The sequence below is a fragment of the Vicugna pacos genome, chromosome 24 (assembly GCF_048564905.1).
Source record: "Vicugna pacos chromosome 24, VicPac4, whole genome shotgun sequence".
Lineage (NCBI taxonomy): Eukaryota > Metazoa > Chordata > Mammalia > Artiodactyla > Camelidae > Vicugna > Vicugna pacos.
Window position 1 is genome coordinate 10,621,342 of NC_133010.1, and position 24,743 is coordinate 10,646,084.

Sequence of the window (24,743 nt, forward strand, 5' to 3'; positions counted from 1 at the left end):
AACCTGTATTATTACTGTTGTTGTTGTTGTTTTGTTATTATTATTATTATTATTTTAGAACTGTAATATACCCAGAATAACATAAGAGTGTTAAAAAAATCAGTTAAGACTTATGTGAAGGAGACTGTATTAATGAAGCAAATCATTAGAAATAAAATCTGTGGTCCAGCATCACGAAGCCCCTTCATCAGTTTTCAGTAGCCATGACTTCACCTTTGATGCCCAATAACTTCACGTATAGATCTTTCCATTGATAAAAGTGGACAGAACATCTCTGTTTGAAATCCCAAAGCAGCAACGCCTACAAGGCTCTCAAACATTTATGAGAAATTAAAAACTCTAGATTCAAGTGTCTTGTTTACAGGATGCTAACAATATGGCTATCTGGAAGCATCCAAATGGTTGTAGTGTGCTGACTCAGCCAGGGGATTCTCTCAAGAAATGTCACACGGGGTATTGCCTTTGTGAAAGCATTATGTGGTTACAGTTGAGGTGCAAACCACTACCATCAACCATCATCAACAAAGTAACATATCCCGTGGCTGAAGTCAGTGTATTTGATAGCTTAGCAAGTCTCCTTTTGCCTAGTTAATGCCAACATCTGTCTTTGGGCCATGCTAACATTCCCAGAGTTGTCTTTTGGTTTCTTCCTCCAGGTTATTGGGTGCTTTGAAAGCCACCTTGCGTAATGGTGTTAGTAAGCTGTATCCATGTTAGCTAAGAAACATCCCTCACTCATTCAGCTTCCACTAGCATGTGGCACAGAGAGTTCTGTACTATAGATCAGATTTTTATACCCGCTAACTTTTTTTTTTAGCAAACAGCAAGAGCAACCCGCAGGGAATTTTACGTACAACGCATCTCTCCGTTCTACCCAACAGCTAAAAGGAACACTGCAAATCAAGAAGCATGCTGGATGCTAGCGGTACCTTGGAGACGGCCAGTTCCTTAGATTTCGACTCAAACAGGTGCTCCAGCTTGGAGGTGTCCACCTTGATAGGTTCCAGTTTCGACCACAGGAATTCTCTGCAGCGGCCGTTGTTCTTACACGGCCACTCGAACGGCCGCACTTCATTCCAGAACAGACGGATGGTCTTCTTTTTCTTGGTGAATGCTGGCTGGCCCCTGGGTACCTGGGGCCACCCTAAGCCCTGAGGAGCATTGAACACTGGAGGAGGAGCCAATAAATTACCAGGGACTGGAGGGGGAGGCACGCTGTCCAGCAGGGGCGGAGGGGGCGGGGGCGGCAGACCCAGAAAGGTGGGCGGGGGCGGAGGAGGGGGCCCTGGGGCCTCCCTGTGACCCAGGTCCACGTCCAGGACGTCGATGTCATCCTCCTCCCCCAGGTCAGTGAAGTCCATGTCTTGGATTCTGAGCTCCCTCGGATTGGCCATGAGCTGGTCCCAGATGTAGTCAGATTCCGTCTTCGGCTGCTCAGACGCCTTCTCGGTGACCTTGTCATTGGGCTCGCCATCGGGGGAGATGGACCCTTTCCCTAGGTCCCCGCTATTGAATTTCTCAGCAAAGGCTTTCACGCTGCCCCGATTGTCCAGACAGTCAACGTCCACCTTCCTAACACTCTCATCCTGGACGAAAGCGTTGGCCTGCAGGGTGGATATCCTACTGGCCAGGCTGGCTACCGCCTCCGCCCCCTGCTCAGGCCTCCTGGTCTCGCCCTCCCCCTTCTCCTCGTCATCCGTGGGCTTTCTGTTATGGGCATACAGCATGTCCAGCATGAACCGTTTGCTGGTGAGGATGTCGCCACACTGCTCATTTACTCCGGCATCCTGAACACCCGTGGACCACAGACCTGAAAGTATACGGGGGGAAAAAGTGAGAACATGGCACGGACCTCAATCCCACGAGAAAACCAACGCGGCAACACGTGGGCTTTACACACAGAGTGACTCAGGGAGACATGGAAATAAAGCAATTGAAGAGGAAGGCACGCATGGCTGACAAGATGCTCCTGACCAGAAAGATGCTGCATCAAAGTGCCGATGACCCACTCTAGGACCCAAGACACTTACAGGTGTGACACTTTTTGTGGCTCTGGCCTAGGCTCATGGGAGAAATTTTCCTGACCTTTCTTGCCCACCCATGACAGCTGGTCAGGAGCCACCCAGGGGCTTCTGCCCTAACTAGACACAGCGAGACAAGGAAATGCCGCCTCATCCACAGCAGGTGTTGGAAAGGCTGTGGAGTTACGCCCCCTACCCCACCTCTGCACCAGCACAGCCAAAGCACCCAGAGAAACACACAAACCCCGCCACTGGTCACACTGCAAGTTTGCAGCCACCAGTCTTCGGGAGACCCATCACGTTGCCTGGCGGTCCCATCCGTGACCTCTCCTACATGACGTGTCACACACCTCCTCTCTCCTCTAGCTTCCACCACCCATCTCATCCTCTGCAAGCATGGCCTTGCTTCCCAGTTCAACAGCTTAAGAGACAAGGTCAGAGATCTTCCAGGGCCTCCATTCTGCCTCCTCCCATCCACCTGCACCTGAGCCCCAACCATGGCCTCCCTCCTGTGACTACTGATAAGCTGTTCTCTTAGCAGGGATCAACCGCTCCACTTGGGCATTTGGAAATCACTTCAGCAGTTTTCTGTCCTGCATCTCCCATGCTTCTCCTGCACATAAACATGGTTAACTTCACCCATTAAAACAACAAACCTCACTTGATTCCACTTATCCATCCAGCTATAATCCAAATTTTCTCTTTTCTTTTAAAGTAAAGCTGCTCACAAGAATTGTTTGGCTGTCTGCAATTTCTCTCTTTATCTCTCTTGAACCCAGGCTAATGAAAGATGCTCCTTTCCGAGTGACCGATGATATTCCTATTGCATTAGACCCAGCTGTCAACCCCTCACCCTTGACTTAACACCCTTACTCGGCCTCCAGGTCATGGCACTCACCTGGTTTGCTTCCTTCTTTTTGGCTGCTCCTTCTCAGTCTCCTCTTTTGGTTCCTCTTACCTTTAAACTTTAAATATCCATGGACCTCTTCACTCTCCCTACACTCACTATCTTAGTCATCATCTCATCCAGGCTCCAGGCTTTAAACACCGACTTCTGCCCTCACTCCCATCCACTCACTGAACCTGCCTTTCGTGTATTCATTTCCCACCTCCGATACGGCAACTTTATCTACCTTGCGGCCAATTCCAAAAAAACTTGGAGTCATCCCTGACTCCTCCTGTTCCTTCAGCCCACACATCCAACACCGCAGGGCATCCTGTTGGCTAAATCTTCATGTTGCATCCAGAATCCAACCACTTCTCTCATCCCACCCCTGGCACAACGACCCTGCTCCGAACCAGCATGGTTTCTCGCTGGCAGCATTGCAGGGGAGTCCCCGCGCCGGTCCTGGCTTCTGCCCTTGTCCCTCTACAGTCAGTTCTTAACACAACAGCCACGTCGTGATACGTTGAAATGTATATCCTTCTGTCCTGATGGTGCCATGTTTCACTGAGACTAAAGGCCAATGACCTGTCAGTGTTCACGAGCCATGTAGGTCCCACCTGAATGTTCTCTCCTCTCCAACCACCGCCTCCAGCACCACTCCTCGCCCTCCCAGATACACAGACATGAACTTCTTCGCCTGCAGTAGCTCCTTGACATTCCTAGAGTTCACCAGGCATGACCCAGCCGCAGGGACTTTGCCCCTCTTGTGACAAACCCAGTTAACCACACAATTTGCTTCTCAACTTCCTATAGGTCTTTGCTCAAATAGTTATACTTCCAGTGAAGTCTTCCTTGGCCACCTTATCTACCTGTCTGCCTGCCTGCCTGCCTATCTATCTGTCTGTCTGTCTGTCTGCCTGCCTGCCTGCCTGCCTGCCTGCCTGCCTGCCTATCTATCTATCTATCTATCTATCTATCTATCTATCTATCTATCTATCTATCTACCTACTTACTTACCTACCTACCTACCTACCTACCTACCTACCTATCTTAATGGAGGTACTGGGGATTGAATCCAGGACTTCATGAACGCTAAGAACACACTCTACACTGAGCTATGCCCTCCCCGTTAACCACTTTACTTTGAATTGTGCAAACCTCCCTCTCCCCTACGTGGTTTATCATCCTTTCCTGTTTTATTTTCCACCTAAGCACTTCTTACTGTCTCATCTTCCACATGCTTTCCTTTTTTATTTTATTGCTGCCTTTGCCCCATCCCGGGAACAATTATAATTACTTGTTAAACTGTGTTCTTCCTTGGAATGTAAACTCTACAAGGGCAGGGATCTGGGTTTGTTTAGTTCACTGTTGTTATCTCCAGCATGTAGGATGAATGAATGAATGTATGGGCAGGAATGTCATTCTTCTGAGTTTGTGTCTTAAGGGCCAGCAAGGCTGGGCGCTGGGCATTTCAGGTTGTGAGTTCCATCAGGTATCCAGGGCCCCCGTGGACACCTGTTTGGGGAGGGGCAGGAGACCCAGGCCGAGGACGTGAGCATGGGGAGCTTCATCCCACCAAAGGAGCAGGGCCCGAACTCACGTGCTGGGGGAGGACACTGGGTCTCTCCCACGTGGCCGTGTCTGCATCCTTGAGGGGGTATTTACTGGGGAAGCACAAAGGCCCCCTGGTGCTCTGTTTTTCCCAGTGTAGCTTTGTTCTCTATGTTCTACTCAACAGTGGCCAAGCTCACCAAGCGACTAGCCCCAGAACAAGGAGCTCTTGAGTCCTCTTGTAGGTCTCACCAACAGAACACACTCAGGCGATAATCACCATCAAAGAGAGAAGGTGACATTTGAGGACATGATGGAAAAAATCTCTACAGCTGGTCAGACAGTCCTGTAAACAGGGAGACTGCTTGGATGCCAGGAGGCTGTGGCAGATAAGTAGCTGAGTGTCTCTCAAAAGACTGCCTCACTCTCTCCATTTATTGGGAAATGTTGGCAATTTCTTATTTTGGCGCCTGGGAAAAGAGCATAATCAGGTAACAACTTAAATGCTGGTTTTCTCGTTTACTTTCTTCATTCATTTTGGTCTTTTTTTTTTCTTAATCATCATGTAGGGTCCCTAGTAAACGCCTTTGCTTTGAAGTCTACTTTATCTGATATTAATACAGCCACTCCTGCTTTTCTTTGATTAATGGTGCCTTGATATCTTTTCCCAACTTTCAACTTTCCATCTGCCCATGTCATTACGTTTGAAATGAGTTGCGTATAGATAGCACATAACTGGGTTGTGTTTTTATCCACTCTGCAAATCTCTGTCTTTAATTTAAAGCAATTATTAATACGTTAGGGCTTCAGTTGGCCATTTGTTTGTTTTTGTTTGTTCCCTTTGTTTCAGCCTCTGTTCCTCCTTTCTTGGTCTTGGGTGAGTAACTTGAACATTTTTTTAAAATTTCAATGTGATTTATCTATAGTGTTTCTGAGTATGTTGCTTCACGTAATTTCCTCAGTGTTTGCTCTAGGTGTTACCATATATATACACACTAACCTAGTCTACTGGTATTGATGTCTTACTACTTCGAAGTGTAGAAACCTTACTTCCATTTAGATCCCTTGACCCTCCCACTTTTTTGCGGGGTGGGGGGCAGTTGGGGAGGGAGGTAATTAGGTTTATTTGTTTGCTTGTTTGTTGGTTTGTTTGTTTATTTATTTTAATGGAGGGACTGGGGATTGAACCCAGGACCTCGTGCATGCTGAGCACGTGCTCTACCCCTGAGCTATACCCTCCCCTTTCCTCCCACTTTTAAAATATAGTTGTCTTAAGTATTTCCTCTACATACACTGAACATTGCACAACAAATATAATTTTTGCTTCCACCATCAAAAATGATTTAAGAAGCTCCCAAGGAAACAGATAGAATTTTTAAAATTTAGACCTACTCTTACCCAGTCTGTTGTTCTTTTCTTGCTGGAATCCCAAGCCTTCATCTGTCATTTCCCTTCTGGTCAACAACGTCATTTAACCTTTATTCATCAGTGGCTGTGTGAACCCCTACTATGTTCTGGACACCCAGCTAGGAGGGGAGGACTCACAGTGAACAAGAAAGACACCCCCACCCTCACAAAGCTTACCTTCAAGTAGAGACAAAGGACAGTTACACAAGGAATTACAGCAAAATGCAGTGAATGCCACGATACAGCCTCTCACACTAACGCCAGGGAGCAGAACACATGAAACAAAGACAAATAAAACCACACGACTGGAATCAGTTGAGTCTCTTTCAAGCCCTACAAATTCATCTTCGAGCCACAGGGACAACCATTAGAAGTAAGATTGGGAACCACCTGATTGCCTTTGTGATCTAATTGAGAACATTCTGAAAAGCAAGAAGAATGATGACAGAGCTTCCCCGATTCCACGGCTGCTGGTGGTGCCGTGAGCAGTGGGATTTTGTTAGAAACCAATAAGCTACAACAAATAAACATGATCATATCTCTTAACAACCCCAGACTGAAGCAGAAAAGTCACTGCAAAGCTCTAATTCCTGGACACCACCAGCTTGGGGGAGAAAGTCAATGGTTCCTCACTGGGAGCAGAGTATCCATTTTTGGAAAGTTGTACTTACTTGGAAGAATACTGGGCAATCTGATCCAAGAAAGTTCTGTTCCCTGCCTTATTTTTACTAATCCAAGTTGTTGATATGTTTTAGGCCTGCTAAACCTAGTTGTGATGACCAATTCCTAGAGTTATACATAATAAATAAAACATGATTTAAGGGCAAACGGATGGAGAAGACTTACCCAACAGCCTGTACTCTGACCATAATTACAGTAGATGTAAATAATTACAAGTAGAATTTGAGAGTTTAACTGTAATCTGACTTTGAAAGAAATTAAGTATCAATATATGTAATCCTCTTGGCACGTACATCTTCAACCAAAGGGTTTTAAATGCCGTAATTCCTAAGATGTAAACTAATAAAGTGTTTCAGTCTTCCTTTTTCACCGCATCACAGTGACCAGCGATACAGAGGCTAAAATCTAATAATACAACTGTGGAAACTCAAATACTAACTCTTTTAGACTAAGCCACTGATTGACAGGTCTCCTGGGAGACATGATGGCATCATTCATTCATTCAATCTTCATTCACTCGTCCAGGCTCCAGGGACAATGTATCCTTAACCTGTGACCTACCAAGCCATGCAGGAGTCCTGCCACTGGTTAAAGGCCCATGAGGAGCCTTAATACTGCCCTTTGGGCCTCAGATGTAGGCTCCTTGAGTCTGTGTCACTGTGTAGTGGCTGGTTGGCCCAGAAGACACACCTCTACTGGTAAGGAGTGTTAGGGGAAAGAGGTGGCTTCCTGCCCCCACGACAGCATGTACATCATGCGTAGGAAAGCCAACCCCATGGTGTCACACAGGAGTCGTAATTCAAACGATTATTTGAATCATTTACAATTTCTAAAACCCTCCGTGGTACCCACCCCGAGTTCCTAGTGAAGGCTAATATTTCATTTGGGCTGTAATCATAAAGTCACCATTAAACAGGTGAAACTGGATGAATGTCAGGTATAACACTAACAAGGAATCATTCTGTAAGAAAAAGAGTGTACTTGATACCAAAGAAAAGAGTGGTCCTGAGTAAATTGCAGAAAATTAGCTAAATGATGCGCATTCCAGCAGAGCACATCAAAGCGCCCTCAGCACACTGCAAACCGCCACTTTTGGGAAGCACCACATCATCCTTTTCAACAAACTGACTCTGGTCTGCGATGCTTGGTCACAACGGCTTAACACACCTCACTGGGAAAACTCTTTCAAAGGAGCAGATGACAACATGACACGGCTCTAAATTTGAATCAGAGAAAAGCCACACGTACTATGAACACTTAAACAATTAGAGGGAAATGGGGAATCTCTCCTCTGGGGCTTATTCCTCATGAAGGTGCATCGCCACCGGCCCTTTAGACGTCATGGCGCAACAGCACGACAGAGGGCGGGGCCCTTCCGCGGGGCAGGAAGCTGCCGGCTGGCTGAGGGTGGCCACACCCTCGCCCCCGGACACGGGGGACAGTCTGCTGAGTGAGACGGGCCTGCGGGTCAGCTCGGAGGCCAGCGACCCCCGGCCCCGCCCCTCCGCGCGCCGGGGTTCCCTGGGCCGCCCTCGCTGAGAAACGGGCTTCCTTACCGGCCCCGCCGTCCCGGGAGCGCCGGTCCTCCTTGTCCTCCCTCTCCAACGTGCTGCTGGACGACGAGATGCTGGAGGCCGAGCAGTTGTCCCGCTCGTTCAGCGCCTCATTCTGCCGCTCCTTCTCGCTCAGGGAGGCTCGCTCCTCCGGCTCCGGCTCCGGCTCCGGCGCCCGCTCCGCCTCGCTCTCGGCCCCCACGTGGCCGGGCGCCGGGTCCCCGCGGGCCTCGGCCGCCACCTGCGCCTCGGGCTCCGCCTCCGCCTCCGCCGCCGCCTCGGGTTCGGGCCCAGGACCCCCGGCGCTCGCTGGCGAGACAACAGTGGAGATTATAATCCCGATAGAAATTTCTCGAGCATCAAATGAGTGCGAAAATGGACTTCTCCGTGCCGTCTATGGCAGGCAGAATTCTCAGCTGGACCCCTGGATTCCTGTCCCCTGGTTATTCAGTCAGATGTGAATCTAGGCGCTGTGTGGCCTGAATTCACATCTCAAGTTGCTTAACCTTAAGACACAGAGACGATGCAACCTGGCGAGCCTTTTAAAAGCAGAGTGTTTTCTGATTAGCACCAGAAAAGGATATCAGAGAGATCAGAAGCAAAGGAAGTATTTAACACTTCAGTGCTGGCTTTAAAGACAGAGCAGCCCACGTGACAAGGAGGGGGGTGGCCTTAGAAACTGAGAACAACTCTTGGCCAACAGCCAACAAGGAACGTGGACCTCGGTTCTACAAGCACAAGAAACTGAGTTCTGCCAACAACCTGAGTGCCCCTGGAGGTGTGTTCTTCACACGGCCTCGTGATGAGAGACCCGCCAGCCACAGCCTTGACTGTGGCCTTGTGATACCCCCAGCTGAGAACCCAGGTAGCCATGCTGGGCTTCTGACCAGGGGAAACTGTGAGATAATAAATGGGTAGTGGTCTGAATAGCCATGTTTGTGTGACTTGTTACACAGCAATAGCAAACTAATACATGCTACTTTGGCCTCTTCAAAGAAACAGGAAAAAAATCCGTGGTCAATCAGGCTGAGAAGCAAAGAGCAGCCTGATGGTTTTTCAGTGGCTTAACCAGTGAGGCCCACCACCCGTTGCTTGAATTGTGTTTGCTTATAATGTGAAGTCAGTCTGTCATTCTGAAAGTTACTGAGAAGAACCACTCATGGGCACAGGACTCTGTAAACTTATCAAGACTGGAGATTTGATGCTGGTCCCAAAGCCAGACACTCAGGCTCCATGTCATCCACTAGGGAGGAGGGAAAAGGCAGTCTGCCTCATGCCTGTGTTTGCTGAGCAACCCTCTCAGCTGTGAGCTGTGGATGGGTAGCAAAATGACTGAGAATACAAAAAAAAGAAGTCATCTGTAAAGGCCAGAGGAGGAAGAGTCACTCCTGAGGGCCTGACCGTCCAGGCTGGGCCAAGTCACATCGCTGGAATCCTGGCTGCGCTCCAGCCCCAGGCACACACTGCTAGAAGCAAGAGAGAAATTCAGGCAGGATCTGTAGTGGCAGGAACTGTACGGGGTCTGCCCAGACCCCCTGAGAACAGGCAGATGGGGGAGGGGTCTCTCTTCGTGGAGGCATCCTGCCAGCTCAGGTGACGGGCAATGGGGGGCCCAGGGCAGGCTCCCCTCCCAGGCCAGGCAGTGGCATTACTATGGGAGAGGAAAGCTCAGGCCTCACTGGGCAGGGGGCCCGGCTGCCCTCGCATCCCAGCAAAAAGTCATTCTGCAAGGACGCACTCACTGGGTCCAGAACCCCTTGTCTGCGCTCACTCTCACTGCCTCTCTCAGAGGATGAGTCAGGGCCCTGGGGAGGGAGGGAGGGAGCCTGTGAGGAAGATGAAACGTCAGCCTCTCCTTGATGTCCTGGGTAACTTCCAACGGAGAAAAAAGAGAAGAAATGCTCCTCTGTGGGAATCTCCTCAGTGCCCTTCAGGTAGGAACTGGATGTACAGGACAGAGGGACCTTCCCTGCTGCCCGCCCGGGGCCTGACGACACATCATATGTCTTCTGCTGGGACTCCAGCCTAATGCAGGCACCTGCTTCCTGGGCCAACTGGAGGAAGAGAGGACAGGGCAGGAAGGGCTGTCTGCAGCCTGCTGGGCGTCCCTGCTGGGGGTCCCAGAAGCGACGGTTTGAAACTAGCAATATGACAGCAACATTTCCAGGCTGAGAGGCACTGGCTGTCAGTAGCAGGGGGACACCAAAGGGCACACCACGTGAACGCACGTGCACCAGGCACTTTTCCTTAAAAGCAAAAAAAAAGGAGGCTGGGTACAGGGGAAGAGTGAACAGACCTTAGAGAAAAATTCCCTTTGGCGTTGAACGCTTTTTTTTTTTTTTAAATGGGAATTTCTTTTTCATCTGATAGTAGAGTACTGAGCAAAGAGCTCCCCAGCCCCGTTTGTTTTTCCAGCATGGCAGAAGCGTGGTCTGAGTACCAGCAGTGTCATCATTTGGTTGACAGAGAGCATGTGTTCTCACACACACTGACTTCAGAAGAGCCACATCAAAATGAAAAGTGTGTTTCCAACAGCCTCGCATGTGGCGTGTGTTTCAGTTTTAATTGACGAGCAGATGGCGAACACTGGAGAGGGTGCCTCCGTGTGGCTCTCTCCCTGACCAGGACCCGGTGTGGTTGGTTGCCATCAGCCTGTCTCCCCTCACCGTCCCCAGGAGACTGGCAGACAGAGTAGGAAGGAGCCACGGTTGTTTGACTCCAGCCTCCACGCACTCCGCTGGCATTTCCTTCCACTTAAGTAGCGACTCTGGCCCCTGAGGAGCTGGTGGCTGCAGGGACAGGCTGGCAAGGGACATGCACACGCTAGAAAGCCACACTCTCTTGGGAATAAACAGTGCCATCCCGTCGCCCCGCCGTGTTCAGCCTCGCTTCACAGAATCAGACGTTGACATGTGCGATCCGACCACTAGGGTGGTTTCTCGTTTTCATTCCTGCTGGGGAGGCAGTCATCTCCAAAAGGAGCTCCTGACCGGGATGCAGGCTCAGCGTCCCCAGGGCCTGACTGCAAATCGGTGCTGCAGGAAGCTGCTCTCACGACGAACACATTACATCATATTCACACACGTTCAAGTCAAGCCGAACCACCAAAGACAGAGAGAGAAGGGGACAGACAGCAAACCTGCAGAGCCTCAGCCCTGACCCCTCTGCCCTGAATGTCCCAGGCAACACGCATGTCAGGGACATACACACACCCCTGCTTGCAGACGACTCACCCCTTGGCTAGTGATATGGGATGTAAAAACCCATCAATGGGGGTCACCGTGGTACAGGGCCAGGTACCTAGTGAGGGCACTGGGTGACAGGTGATAGGGAGTCCCTGGCAGGTACCCATAGCTGAGCCCTCCTCGAGCTATTAATAAACACAGGAACGAAAAAACAAAAGTTCCCTGGGGGCTAAGAGTCTGCCTTCCTCTCACGTCCAGGGACCCCCCGTGTGGTCCTGGGGCCAGCATCTGCTCCCAGACTTCTCATGGACACTGGGGAGACACCCAGAGACTACACACTGAATTCCAGAACAAGTCTGCGCCCCTCTCCCATTTTCCTTCACCAAGACCTCCATCACCAACAGCCCCCTCCACAACTTTTCCTCCTGAGTCACTGCCCCGAGCCACCCCAGCATGTCCAGCAGACATGGGGGAAAGTGTCACTGATCTCGCTGAGACCCTAGGAAACAGGAGGAACCATGTAAGTCTGCAGGAAAAGTCCCAAAGGGAGCTACGTTATTTGTCCATACTGAAGGATGCAAACTGCTCACTGAAACCCAACGATGGTGTCGGTGGTGAGAGGCATGCTGACTCATGAGACAGATCCAGCTCTTGTGTCTGGAGGCTCCAAAGGAGCTAAGAGATCCTCCACGTCATGTGTGCCCTCTGTGTGGCCAAAGTGGGCAAACCGTACCACCAGTGGACACAAGGAAATCCCAGCCCCTCGGCTCCCACCAGACACAGGAAAAAAAAAATTTGTAAATGTGATGGGTGTTCTAAGAGCAAAAGCATGGTGCCCTGGGAGGGGCTGGCCAGGGTCTTTGGCAAAGCTTGGACCAAAATGATATTTAAGCAGTCTCCAAGAATGAAGAGGAGTTAAAGAGTAAAAACTGGACATGAGAATGTTCTGGACAGAGGAAAGAGAACATGCAGAGACCAGGAGCACACGGCACTCAGGAGGGGATGAGAGATGCACCATCAGGGGCTGGGGCAATGAGCCTTTTAAGGTGAGTTAAGGCCCTAGGGCTGTACACTAAGGGCAGTGATGTCTGCTGCAGGTGGAGACAGGCCACATTTCACTTTGTCTGAGAGGACCCCTGACTGCACCCACATCACAGGCACACCATTCTTTCCGCCAGGACAGCGGAGGTGCGCCTGCAGCCACAGGTCAGGCTCCGCATCGGTGTAGGGTGAACATTCAGCGTGTCTGCAAAGCCCGGAGACAAAGAGACTGAGAAGAGGTGAATGCCAGGCGGTAGGGCTTCAGAGAAAAAGAAAACAAAGAAACGGCACCACTGGAGGAATACTCGGGCACGTGACTAAGATTCTGGACGGTGGGAAGTTTTCCATCCCAGGATCTCCTGGAGGGGGTGGAAGGCTAGCATCCGAGGGGAGGGGGCCGCTGCAGGGCTGTGGTCCCCTGGGAGGCACCGTTACGGAGCACTGCACGTGAACCGTCTCAGAAACCCTCAGACCTCTCCGTGGGGGGATCTCTTCCTGCCCCCAGAAAGCCGAGGCCTGGAGGGAACAGCCAAAGCCCAGGTGCCCGGCAGCCCTCCTCCCCGCGGTGGGCGCCAGCTTGGAAATGAAATGAGGACATGGCAAGAAAACCTGGCAACACAAAAGGCGTCCAAAGCTGGGATCTGTCTTCCTGGACCACATCCTGAGAGAGCAGACTGATGGGATCTTGGCATGGCTAGAAGGTACTTAGCAAAGGCCAGAAAAATGTATTTGGCCAGAACCCACACTGACCTGATTCAGAGGACTTTAAATTTTAAGGTTTGGAGGTAGGGAAGTATAAGGGAGCAGAAAGAAAACAGAACAAAATAATACAAAACTGAACTACAGAAAAGGCTAGAGCAAGGGATGATTTATGGAAGGTGAAAGATATAATAGGAAGCAAGAGGTCTGCGGTACATTCAGAAGGAAGTCACAAGGAGCCTGGTTATTGCCATCCTGTGGGGAAGGACGTATCCTCTGAATACGGCCACTAACAGGGGTTCTTTATCCAAAGGAAGTCGACATTCCAGGAGCAAGAGGCTGGGGAGCCAGGATGGAAACCATCAGCATGAGAACCACGGGGAAAGAGGGAACACTTAAGTGTTTGTTAAGAGAATGTAAAAGGGCGCCCAGTCCAATGACTGGGATTCCCTCATGCAGATCACAGACCTGGGAGAGAGAAAAGGGAAGAGCAGGCCTTGAGGATTTCAGCCAGCTCATCCCCTGTTCCAAGTCAGCCGGAGCAGACATTGACTCATACAGCGTAATTCTTTGCCCCTTTAAAAGCCCAGCCCCGACTCCTCATCTGGTCCCTAAAATCTCATTAGGCATCAGGCCCTGCTTGGCCTTAAGTGAAGTCAAGGTGAAAGCCGCTGTCTACAGCCTGCCTTCGACACACCTGTGCCGTCCTAGGAACCAGAGACACATCACCCTATTCAGTTCTCACCAACAATATGAAGTTTAATGTCCCCATGTGAGAAATGAGGAGAGGTGTTCAGAGAGGTTAAGGAAATTGCCCCGGGCTACACAGCATCCTGAATACTCTCAGCCTGCTCTTGCAGACCCATTCTCTGCTCCGCTCTGTGTCCTGGGAGGCTGGCCTCTCTGAGAGTTTCCATCCCCTTCATTTTCAGAGAATTTGGCCCTCAGGAGGTACCTGCAAAGGTGGCAGGAGGGAGACACTGGCATATTTATGTCCCACCTCTCTTCATGCGGGGCCAGTGTGACAGAGGTTGTTGGGCCAGCCTTCTGCTCCTTGGGGTCCCTCCCAAGGCCAGAGCTCTTACCGAGTCCTAGCTGTTTATCAAGTTTTTCCAGGCCTAGAGGTGGGAAGAGTCTGGACAGTTTCCCACTGCTGCTAGTCTCTGGGTGCTTCCCTGCCCTCTGATGGTCCCGTGACCCTCTCTGGACCTCAGCAAACCAGCCCTTCACAGCCTGCCTTCAGGCACCCTCTGAGCACGCGCCATCTCCCTCCAACAGAGCCTCGCTGGCCAGCAGAGCTGGGATTCAAACTTTGATCGGCCTGATCTGTTCATTGTGATGTTACACTGTGTGGTGGGCAACTTGAGCCACAAAGGAGTATATAACTGTTTCTGAGAAAGCAAAACAAAACACACACAGTGGGCACGAACGTTCCAGCTCCGCTCTCATCCATGTCCCTGACAGCTGAGTCCAAGAGTGGCCAACTGGAATCTCCTGTCATGCAGATTTTTCTTTGAAGAGATAAATTGCTGGTAGAAAGATCTGAACTTAATAAGTCTCTGAGTGGCTTCAATCGATTTCAATCTGTGATGATGTCTCAATGACTTTGCCAAGAACTTGGCTTTCTGGCAGGTCTTATGAAACTGAGGGCTGGGCCAGCCAGTCCTATAATAGTGGCTCGAAACTGTAGATTCCAGGGACCTCCCCAGTTCAGAGCTAATAACTAACACCACTGACTTTAAACTTGTGGTTGAAGCCCATAAATGTGAAAAAGGTCCCAAGAGAAAAAGCTCACAACTTCGAAAATTCTTTGCATTTTGCCTTTGGTGTTAGGCCAGGTCTTGCTAAGCTGTTCGCTCAGGTTCCCTCTGGAGCAGGATTTCTCGGACTTAGAATTCTGGAGATTTGGGGTCAGATAATTCTTCGTGGTGGAGGGCGCTGTTGCCTACTATCCTGTGCTTCATAGACTATTTGGGAGCATTTCTGGCTTCCACCCATTAGAGGCCAAGGGAGAGGCTCCTCTCCAGTTGTGACAACCAAAAACATCGCCAGGCACTACCAAATGTCCCCTGGGAGGAAAAGTCACTCCTGGTCGAGAATCACTGCTCAATAGGAATAGTTCCATTAGGATGGACACAACCTCAGTCTACTCCAGCTTTCCCCCCGAAAAAAAGCACATATTACCTGCAAAATACTGATTCATGGGTCTAATGAATTTGTATGCCTTAAAAATGAAGCCCAGCTTTGTCCTCAGAGTCACAGCTAGATTTTTCCAATCAGACTCTGACCTGAGCCACCTCTTCAGATGAAAACCATGTGCGGTCAAAATGACCCTCAAAAGTCCTTTAGGAAGATACCACCTTACAGATCCCACACCCACCCCCTGCGTTCTGACCATCCGAGTTTTCACCGAGCTTCAGTGAAACGCTGTAAGACGTCCTGCAATTATAGTCATGGGCCACATTCTCTCCAAACACAGATCCTTAAATTCTAAAATCACATTTGGTGCAACAAGTTGTTCAAATGGCAAGAGGCATATGAGAGTCAGGAATGGCTCAAGAAAAAAAAAAAAAGATCCGTGGCCCTCATGTCATGCGCACCTGGGGACACACACCTGCGTTGGATGCTGGCAGGATTACAAGCACTATTTAAACTGTAACTTCCACTCCCAGCATTTTGCCTCTCAGACCATGCTTTTGGCTAAGTTCACTTGGTTAAACATGTACACAGTATAACTCTCCTGTAATATTATAAGATTTGAGGTCTTGAAACTCAGAGTTTCACTCGGTGTGTGTGCAGGTATCACTTGGGCCTATTCACAGCACTTTGTGGAAACTGGGGCTCGGAGAAATGGCACAAATGCTGACATTCTGGCTACTGCTATTGCTATGAGTAATAAAGTCCTTTGTTTCTGACCCAAGAGTTTCATGTCTTCTGCCAACATCCATGAGATCATGGCAGGCGAACTCACTAGCTTACATGTAGGGGAAAAATCTCAGGTCCCTCACAGATTTTGATGCCTACTGCTGTCTACGAAATTATCACGTTGACCCCATAACACTCTTCTTTAACAACTTGCCCTGTGCTGCTCTGCGCCTTATCTTTACTTAAGCATACTTAAGATTTATACTGTCTACTTCAAAAAAAAAAAAAACCTCAAGACTATTTAACATTGTTTTAAAAAAATATGGTGCAATAAAACACACAGCAGGCAACTGTCATTCTCCATAAGAGGAAAAGAGGGGAAATTTTTGCCTTTTTCCATTTTTAGAGACAGAGAGATGCAAGGCAGAAAAATCCAATGATTGCAAAGACTTTCAAAAAAGTTCCCCAGCAGGTGCAGCAGGCAGGGCTGTGGCCTCGGGTTGAGTTCCTGGGACATTCTGTGTAACTGACCAAGCGGCATCAAGCAGCAGCTGTCAGGTGAGGGGCAGGGAGGTGGGCGGCCCGAAGTCCCAGAACCACAAGGACTCCAGTTTCCTGCCAATTCAGGAAACACTGGATTGGAGATGCCTAAAAGCTCGATGCAAGGCAACCAGAATGCACGAAGCTGATGGCTGATACTATTCCATCAGTACTGGGCTAGCTGGAAGCTGGATACCAGATGTTTGTGATTCCCGCCAGGGGGACTGGATGGCCTCGGAGAGCACATCTGTACCTGAGGGAGGCTACAAACACATCACACAATGAAGCGGACGAAGATGCTCAGTCAATGACTGGTGACAATGACAACAGCCATGATGATGAATGAAAATGATAAAAAACTGATGATTCATTTCAACGAACTGAACATTTCACGATATAACTATATAGCTATGTTTTATTTCCAAGTATGAAGATCAGAAGGCTAGAGAAATTGTCATATTTACCAGGACTTTAAATGCTGGGATCTGTGAGAGAAAACATCAGTCATCATGTCCATAGTCTATGCAAGTGCCTCCAGGTGGGTGCTGGTGAATAGGTCATGGCCATATAAGCCATATTTTGTATCTCCAGATATCTGGAAATATCCAGGAATCAATCACAGGTAGGAGAAACATCACTGTTGAACACACCTTTCCCTGGCATAAAATTAATACAGCGTGGTCAAATTTTCAAATGCATCTCTAAACTGTTATTTCTGTGAGCAAAATAGAAAATAGTGAGCTAAAAAATGAGAAACACAATCGAGTCGCTAGGTATGCCCTCAGGCCTGCACTAGTGGGTGGAAGTGCCTTGTAAACTCTTCACAGCAGCTTCTTTCTGCTGGGAAATGGTGACTTCTCTCCATTTAGCCTCAGCAGGGACTCAGGTTTGCGAACCAGGGAGCCTGCAGAGAGCACACTTCTCACTTCTAAGGAAGGCAGTTCACCTCCGGGGCACCCTGCAGGGACCACCTTCAGCACCTCGTTTTGAGATGAGTGGTTTTCTCCACTTTGTTTCCATGGAACAGGTTACCTAGATTCTCACCCCCACTGGCATCAGAGGTGACCTTGCTATTGTGACTTCACTGTGGGTCCACAGATTATCATTATTTTAATCCTCAGAGTAACTTCCTCAAGGGTCACACCGAAGAACTCTATCCCACTAAGAACACTGTACCTTCTTCTCTAATGAGTGAAGACAACTAATCTGTTTCCAGAGTCATCTGTGAGTTTCTTAAAATAATAGGAAATAAACTTATTAGACAGATATTCTGAAGTATATCTCCAGGGCTCAGTGACAATAAAGAAAGGGTAATTAAAGCAATGGATGAAGAGAGAGACCCTTCCACGTTTGCCTGGATGTTGTGAGGCGATCTGTCTCCACTCACTAGAGGACAGAGCAATTGAGAACACACGCATCCTGTTTCTTCATCACTTGGGCCTGAGAGTTTCACACAAAGGAAAAACATTCAGAGCATCACCACGAAGCTTAGGCTCCAGTGGGACAAACATCTGCTGTGAGCTGCAAGACGGCCAGATGGAAAAGTAATTCAAGCACACGCTGACTTGCTGGTGGGGGTGGTGGCATAATTTATGCAAAAGTTAAAGCAGATTTAGCTGGGGAGGTTTTTGGCTGAAAGATCTCACTAGATGGCGCACAAACTGGTATTTTGACCACTTGCCCTTTCCTCTTTGTAAATATATTTTGTCAGAGTAAAGGTAAAGAAGTCTTTCATGTTTTCGTATTTTCAGCCATCAAAAGTCCTCTACAACCCAAATGGGTTTTAATAAAAGATCTCATAAAGTGACCTTTAATCCTGAGTTAGGTATGATTCAGGAACAATTACCTGTTTTTCCTTTTTTTTTTTTGTAAATAAAATTCTGAAATGTAGGCTACAATGTTTACAGATACTGGGGAAGGGGCAGCGAGGGAATGGCGTGCCATTAATGGGAGTAGCACCACAAACACCAGGGTACCATGATGCCCGGAAAGACAGCTGGGTTGGGAGTCTAAACAGTGCCTGACGTACTCCCAGTCTGGTGCCAACAAGATCTGAAGCATATCTTCCAACTGTCTGAGCCTCAGTTAAATGTGGATAATAGCATCTCCCCTACTTAATCAGATGCACCACAAGGTATCCAAGAGTAGCATTTGGAAGGAAGACACTGAGCACAACAAAAAATGTGAAATCAATTACTAGCATCTGATTCCACAAGGAGCAGGAATGAGCACTCCAGTCAGCCCCTGGCACGTCTGGACCACACGCCAGGTGTTTGGTGCAGGACAAACACCTGGAGGCGTGACTGCATTTTTTATTCCTCCTCCAGGAATACTGTCAATGTTAGGAATAAGCAAAAAAAAAAGTCACTTTCAGCATCGGAAAGTGGGACCTGGTGAAAAGGACAGACTTATTAACTGGACACTAGCAGAATGTTTCAAAAAAGCACAACAAACCAGGCTGAGGGAAATCTTCCCATCCTATCTGTTTTGTGTTTCAGTCGTAAGGGCAAAGGCTGCAAGTCAGAAGGCAGCTTCAGTCATTCTCTTTGAGAGCATCCTCTTACAGCACTTCTCCTTCGACACTTGAAATTTCCAGTTGTGTAATTCAGTTAAGTATCAGGACAAGGATGTCAGAATATTTATTGTTTCCAACTGATCTGGGTGACAATGACTTAACATATAATGGACAGTGCTTCTAGATTCTTGTGGAATCACAAGACTCACTGTTTCCTCATCCCCTCCCCCCACGAAGGAAAAAGCAAACATCAACGTTGTTCTATTAATTTGTTTTTTCATTGGGGGAGAGTAATTAGGTTTTATTATGTATTTACTTATTATTTTTAACAGAGGTACTGGGGATTGAACCCAGGACCTTATGCATGCTAAACACACACTCTACCAAATGAGCTATACCCTCCCCTCACTGTTCTATTAATTTTCAACCAGGTCTTAAATTCAAGTCCAGGATCCCTTTTTCTGATGCAGATCTCAATTACGGTGTGATTTCAGTCAAACCTTCTCTTAGACTCATTGATCCCTTCTCTGCAAGGGAAAATGACATTTGCTATTTATCTTTCTGAAAGCATACTGAAATAACTTTATTTTCCCCAAATGCATACTATGTATGCACAAAATAAGTATTTTCTGTGTACTTACTGAAGTTTCAAGTATCTTGTCTTTTTAATTCCTTGAATGGCCTCGAGTTTGACTGTGACCAGCCAAAACACTGCCTTTTTGCCACAAACAAACATCAAGGAGATTAAAAAAAGCTGGAAAACAATGTTTATAAATACTGACCACTTCCTCTCAGCTTGCGGCCACTCTGCACTTCACAGTTTGGACAACCATCTGTAAAGTGCTAGAGATATAACTCGGAGAGTAAAAGGTCTCAAGATGAAGTGCTGAGCCACAATTTTGCAGGGGAATATTTGTTACATTGCCTCTGGAAATACCACTATGTAGACAGAGCAGTGATATCAGGCAGGGCTTGGAAAGCACAGAGCTGTGACAGAGCAGTCTGTTTTCCTGATCCTCAGAGTCATGATATTTTAAGACCAACATTACTCATCTACGGCTGAGCCATCTGCCCGGGACAGTCTTCCATGGCTCAGGGACCAGGGGTGACTGGATGTGATGGAAAGCTGGGGTGGCACCAGCCTGCTCCTGCCGATTGAGCCCTGAGGCTTGGAGAACCAGCAGAGAACTGGACAGCCAAGATTGCTCTGTTACATCCAGTTCTGCTGAGGTCATGGAGTCCTGCCTTGTTTAAATCAGACTTTATGCCATATTTAGTCAACCCTCTTAGAGTTAAAAGTTTAGTGTCTCTGTTGTCTTCAGCTGGCTAAGTCTACATCAGGCTATAAGCCATAACACTCAGTTAAACTAAACAGTCCTAGCCACAGAGTTAGTCTCCACGCAATGTTAAGTGCCTGCACCCGAGACCCATCCTCTCTGACAATGTGAAAGAAAAAGGACCCACAATTTGCAACCAGGAAAACTGCTGATGCCCCAAGGCTGCAGGGGACAACATCGCTGCTTTTCTCCAAAGCTGAGACGGTAGGGAATTTCCATAGGGAGAGCCTGCCTGCCTGCACACAAGCACCCACACCCACACCCACCCACACCACGTGCCAGTCATCTTCACTATTTCCTCTTTTTTTTCCATCTTCAATGCTTAACTTCTATTTTCACTAGGTCCACATTTTTCTTTGCTTGCTTTGATTAACTTTATTCTCCATCGGTTTAACTTAAACCAGACTGACAATTCCTATAGTAAGCACATTTAAAAGGGGTCATTTTATTGGGCAGATCCAATCAATAAATAGCATGCAAATTACAGAGTAATAACGTTAAACCACCTGCAATTTAGGATTAAATGTCAAAGTAAGTCTTATTTTCGGCATTCCCCTTTTTCAGTGAACATACACTGATATCTTTATAAATAACTGTGCTTTGGCAAGTGGCTTTGCAGACCCCTCACGTAGCAGCCACCCCCCAAAGCATCCCATTAGTTGCCTCTCAGTATGAGTCTGCACGCAGGAATGGTTACTGCTGTGCAGAAGCAGCCTGTCTGATGTTCATTACCCCATCAGTGTCCCTCTCCTCTCCCCGCACTCACCTTGGGGAGGCTGAGGTGTTCCCGGGGAGGAGGATGAAACCTTGAGAGCCTCCTGTGAATCTAGAGACGAAGGGCTACAGCTCAGGGGGGCGGGGAAGGCTGGGGCTGCCGGTGAGGTCAGGTCCAAGGAGAGGTCAGCTCTGCCCCGGCTCGCGCTCCGGCTTCTCAGCTCCTTCTCATGCGCCTCAGCTGCCAACTGCTCCAAGTATTTGTATCTGAAAGTTAAATTCCAAAGGGTTTCCGTAAAAAGAATGAGGAGCCCGTGGCTGATGCTTGTTTATGGACGAAACACCTGCAGAGTGAGCTGGTTTCCTGATGCACAGAGCGCAGCGCAGGGCTGGCTGGAGGGTCCGTCTGCCAAAAACACCCAGCAGAGCCAAGATGCTAATGATTAAAAAATCCTGCATCATTCATAACCAAACAAACTGGGGAAGTGGCAACATCACAGACTCCAGATACTAGATCACGGCTGCAAAATCCCATTTTGCTCTTTTAGGAAACATTTGTGCAAACAAGTAAAACGGCAGTAACGACCATCACCAAGCCCCAGCAGTGACAGCTGAAAACCACACACCCTCGGAGCTCACAGCTGTGAAATGGGCGGGTGCCCTGCTGCGGCAGAGAGGAACAATGCCCCGAAATACCAAAAGGTTGTTGGACGAGAGCCTCTCTGAATTGCTGAACCTGCTTCAATGCTAACAGCAATGCGACTGGAATTCACTTTGTTCTCTCGGTGTCGACCATGGAAAGTTTTTTATATTCTAAAATATTTCTGAGTAGGACTCAGACACCCAATAGCTGGGATCTGACGTCACATATAGTTTATTCATCAAAGTCAGTTTAAAAGAACAAAGATACATCTGTTTTGCATTTCAGGCAGGCAGAACCCACTAACTGTTTATTAAGACCAGCTACCAATCATATTCCTCACAGTGCGCTTTATAGATCGGACCAAAATAACTTTGAAATATGTGCCTCTTCCAGATGTCGGCTAATTTTACCCACCATTATTGGTTCAGGGATAAATTTATGAACTCAGCTGTAGCAGGTTTCTGACTATGGTATCCACCACGCAACTCTGAAACAGCTTATTCAAGACCCTCACTCACATGCATCCGGATTCACTACTGCCGTGTCTTCCGATTGGCCAGCCCCCAGCACTGGTCCAGTGTAGCCCCCACCCAGACACTGCACACGGCACCCAACTGAGCCAGAGAAGAAAGGCAGAGCACACACTTAGAGCCTTTAAAAAGCATGCATTTCTTTAGCCATCCTTCAGGGGGGCGTGGCTCTCCGCGTCTGTAAGTCATCACCCCGTCTCCCGGCCAGTCCAAGGCAGTCTCTGCCCTTCAGGACAGGCTCGCACGCGCGTCTCCCCCTGGGAGACCTGCCTTGACCACCGCAGCTGGAAGTGATCTGGGCTTTGCCTCCGAACTCATGTCGGATATGTTGTCCATTCGACTCCGATGGCATTTTACATTGCTGCCTGGCATATGCAGTCATCTCTTCACATGTTTCTGTCTGTTTTCAACAAGCAGATAATAGGATTCTTGAGACCAGGAAGGTTACCATCCTTTGTTCTTTCCCTCGGTGATGGGAAGCCGGCCAAGTGTGCGGCGAGGAACCTGCGAGGCAGTAGCCCACCTGCGGAGGTCTGCCTGCAGCCCCGAGGGCCAAGGGTGCAACCCACCCGATTTCACTGTCTTGGGGCATGAGCTAAGCTTCAGGGTGAATCTTTGCTAAAAGATGGATCTGCAGATACAAACCTCTGCCTCACAGTGCTGGGGTGAAGCCAGACCCAGACAGAAAGCTTTAGAAACTCTGGACTTTCCTTGCCCACAACGTCACTTCTCAAAAAGTAGGAGAGGGAACAAAAGGAAGTTATTTCTGAACTTAATTCAGACCAGCAAGGAAAAACCACCTGGCTGTGGAAGTGACAGGAATTATGGAAGAAGTGGTCTTGGGGCAAGACTCAGCCCATATTTGTAAAGGCAGAGGGGCAGGAATGCTGTGAGCCCAGAAGTTTGTGAGCACAGGTGTCCCCATATGGTGCCCAAGACTTCTGCAGCAGGACCAAGGGCGGGCAAGGAATGACATGCAAAAAGGGGGCCTGCCCGGGTCCTGGAGACCGGAATCCTGGAGGGGGGGAAGGGAAGAAGGGCTCTGACAAGATCAGGAGTCCAGGGAGAGAAATAATAAAACCTCACATGGAAGGCTTCAGGATGGGAGGACAACCATCAATAACCTTCATTTCAGCCAGTCAGGCCCAGGCCTCAGTCTGTCCATTCCCCTCCCTGTGGGCAGCCAGGCTGGCAGGTACGTGCTGACAGCCAAAGGGTTCACCCTATTTTCTGGGGGACCCCAGGGATGGCTCATCCAGAGTCTGGGTAGATATGAATCCAAGACGATTCCTGTGCACCCCTCGGTCTCAGGGACATCCACCCTGAGGATCCGAGAGTCGGGAAGAGAGTCAGTAACCTGAACTGTTCGGAGGACCTTATGCGGCACTGGCACTCGCTGAATGGGTAGAAAGGCCAGATCTACAGATAAAGCGTGCTGGAGACTGGCTGCACAAACCTGTCAGTGAACTTCACACTAGGGAATTATACACTGAAAAATGGTTAAAGTAATACACTTTAGGTGATGTGTACTTTTCCACAATTTAAACATGTTTTAAATGGCAGGGGTGGGGAATGCCCCGGTGTCACGAGCCGCTAAGGTTTTTTATTGCTCCCCTGCGATGGGCTGGTGTGGGTGGCCGGACACACACAGGGACAGCCGGAACCTGGCACTTACAGCTTCCAGCTCAGCCACAGTTCCTGCCCCACGTGCACCTCCAGGGCACAACCTTGGGGGGGGGGGGAAGCTAGATCTTCCCTTAGAGAGTGACTGAGCGCCACATGGTACTTGATCCTAGGAGCCCGCTAGCCCATTTGACGACGTCCCACCTCTTGCTGCCTAGCAACAAAGCCCCTAAACCACAGGCCGTGATGCAGCCTCCCAGGTACGGGGCACTGGGTTTTCCATCCACAGACCACAGCTCCCCAGAAAGGCGTTTCACCTTTGCCGCCTTCACTGAAACATTCTCATTATCCTGCCTCTGGCCACATCTTTATTCATTTGTCTTTTCGTTACTCATTGAACCTTTTGTTGAGTGCCTGTCATGTGCTAAGAACCACAGTAGGCACTAGAGATTTAATAATAAACAAGGAACCCCCACCTTCGTTCAGGGGGAGAGACAGAAACAGTGGGAAACCCTCATGTCCCACAGGGCTGTGAGTGGCAGGGCTGAGGCTGCAGTCAAGGAACACACGCTAGCCTCTTTCCACAGGGCCTGATGGAAACCCTGCTTGACGTTCAACTTCCAGGCTTACAGAGGACACTTCCTGCCACCCTCCTACTTGGAAATTTTCCCTGACATGAAACTAGTATCTGGCTCCCTCTAAGTTCTACGCCGTCCTCAGACCAGGCTCCGAACCCTCTCTTACTGCTTCAAAATCAGCTTTATGCATAATTTCCCAAAACCTAGCCCAGCTCCAATCTTTCCCTTGGACTCTGTTCCCATAACCTCTGCTTGTCAGAAGGCACCTCCCACCCAGGTCCTGCTGTCCCCTTCTCCATCCTGACCCCCACCCCAACATGTTCCCTGCCTGGACCTCATCCCTCGCTACTTAAAAAAATAAAAAGATTTATGAA

The 24,743-nt window shown here is 48.8% G+C and overlaps 1 protein-coding gene across 7 annotated transcripts in view; it reads right to left on the bottom strand.

Moving 5' to 3' along the window:
• Positions 1–24,743, bottom strand: part of FHOD3 (formin homology 2 domain containing 3) — a 402,137-nt gene that overhangs the window by 56,277 nt on the left and 321,117 nt on the right. For all 7 annotated transcript variants that reach the window (XM_072948976.1, XM_072948975.1, XM_072948981.1 and 4 more), the window contains 3 exons: positions 21,048–21,262; positions 8,103–8,408; positions 930–1,810 (listed from right to left, as the gene is read on the bottom strand). In XM_072948976.1, the coding sequence (XP_072805077.1) occupies positions 930–1,810; positions 8,103–8,408; positions 21,048–21,262 (1,402 nt within the window). The remainder of the gene's footprint in view (positions 1–929; positions 1,811–8,102; positions 8,409–21,047; positions 21,263–24,743) is intronic.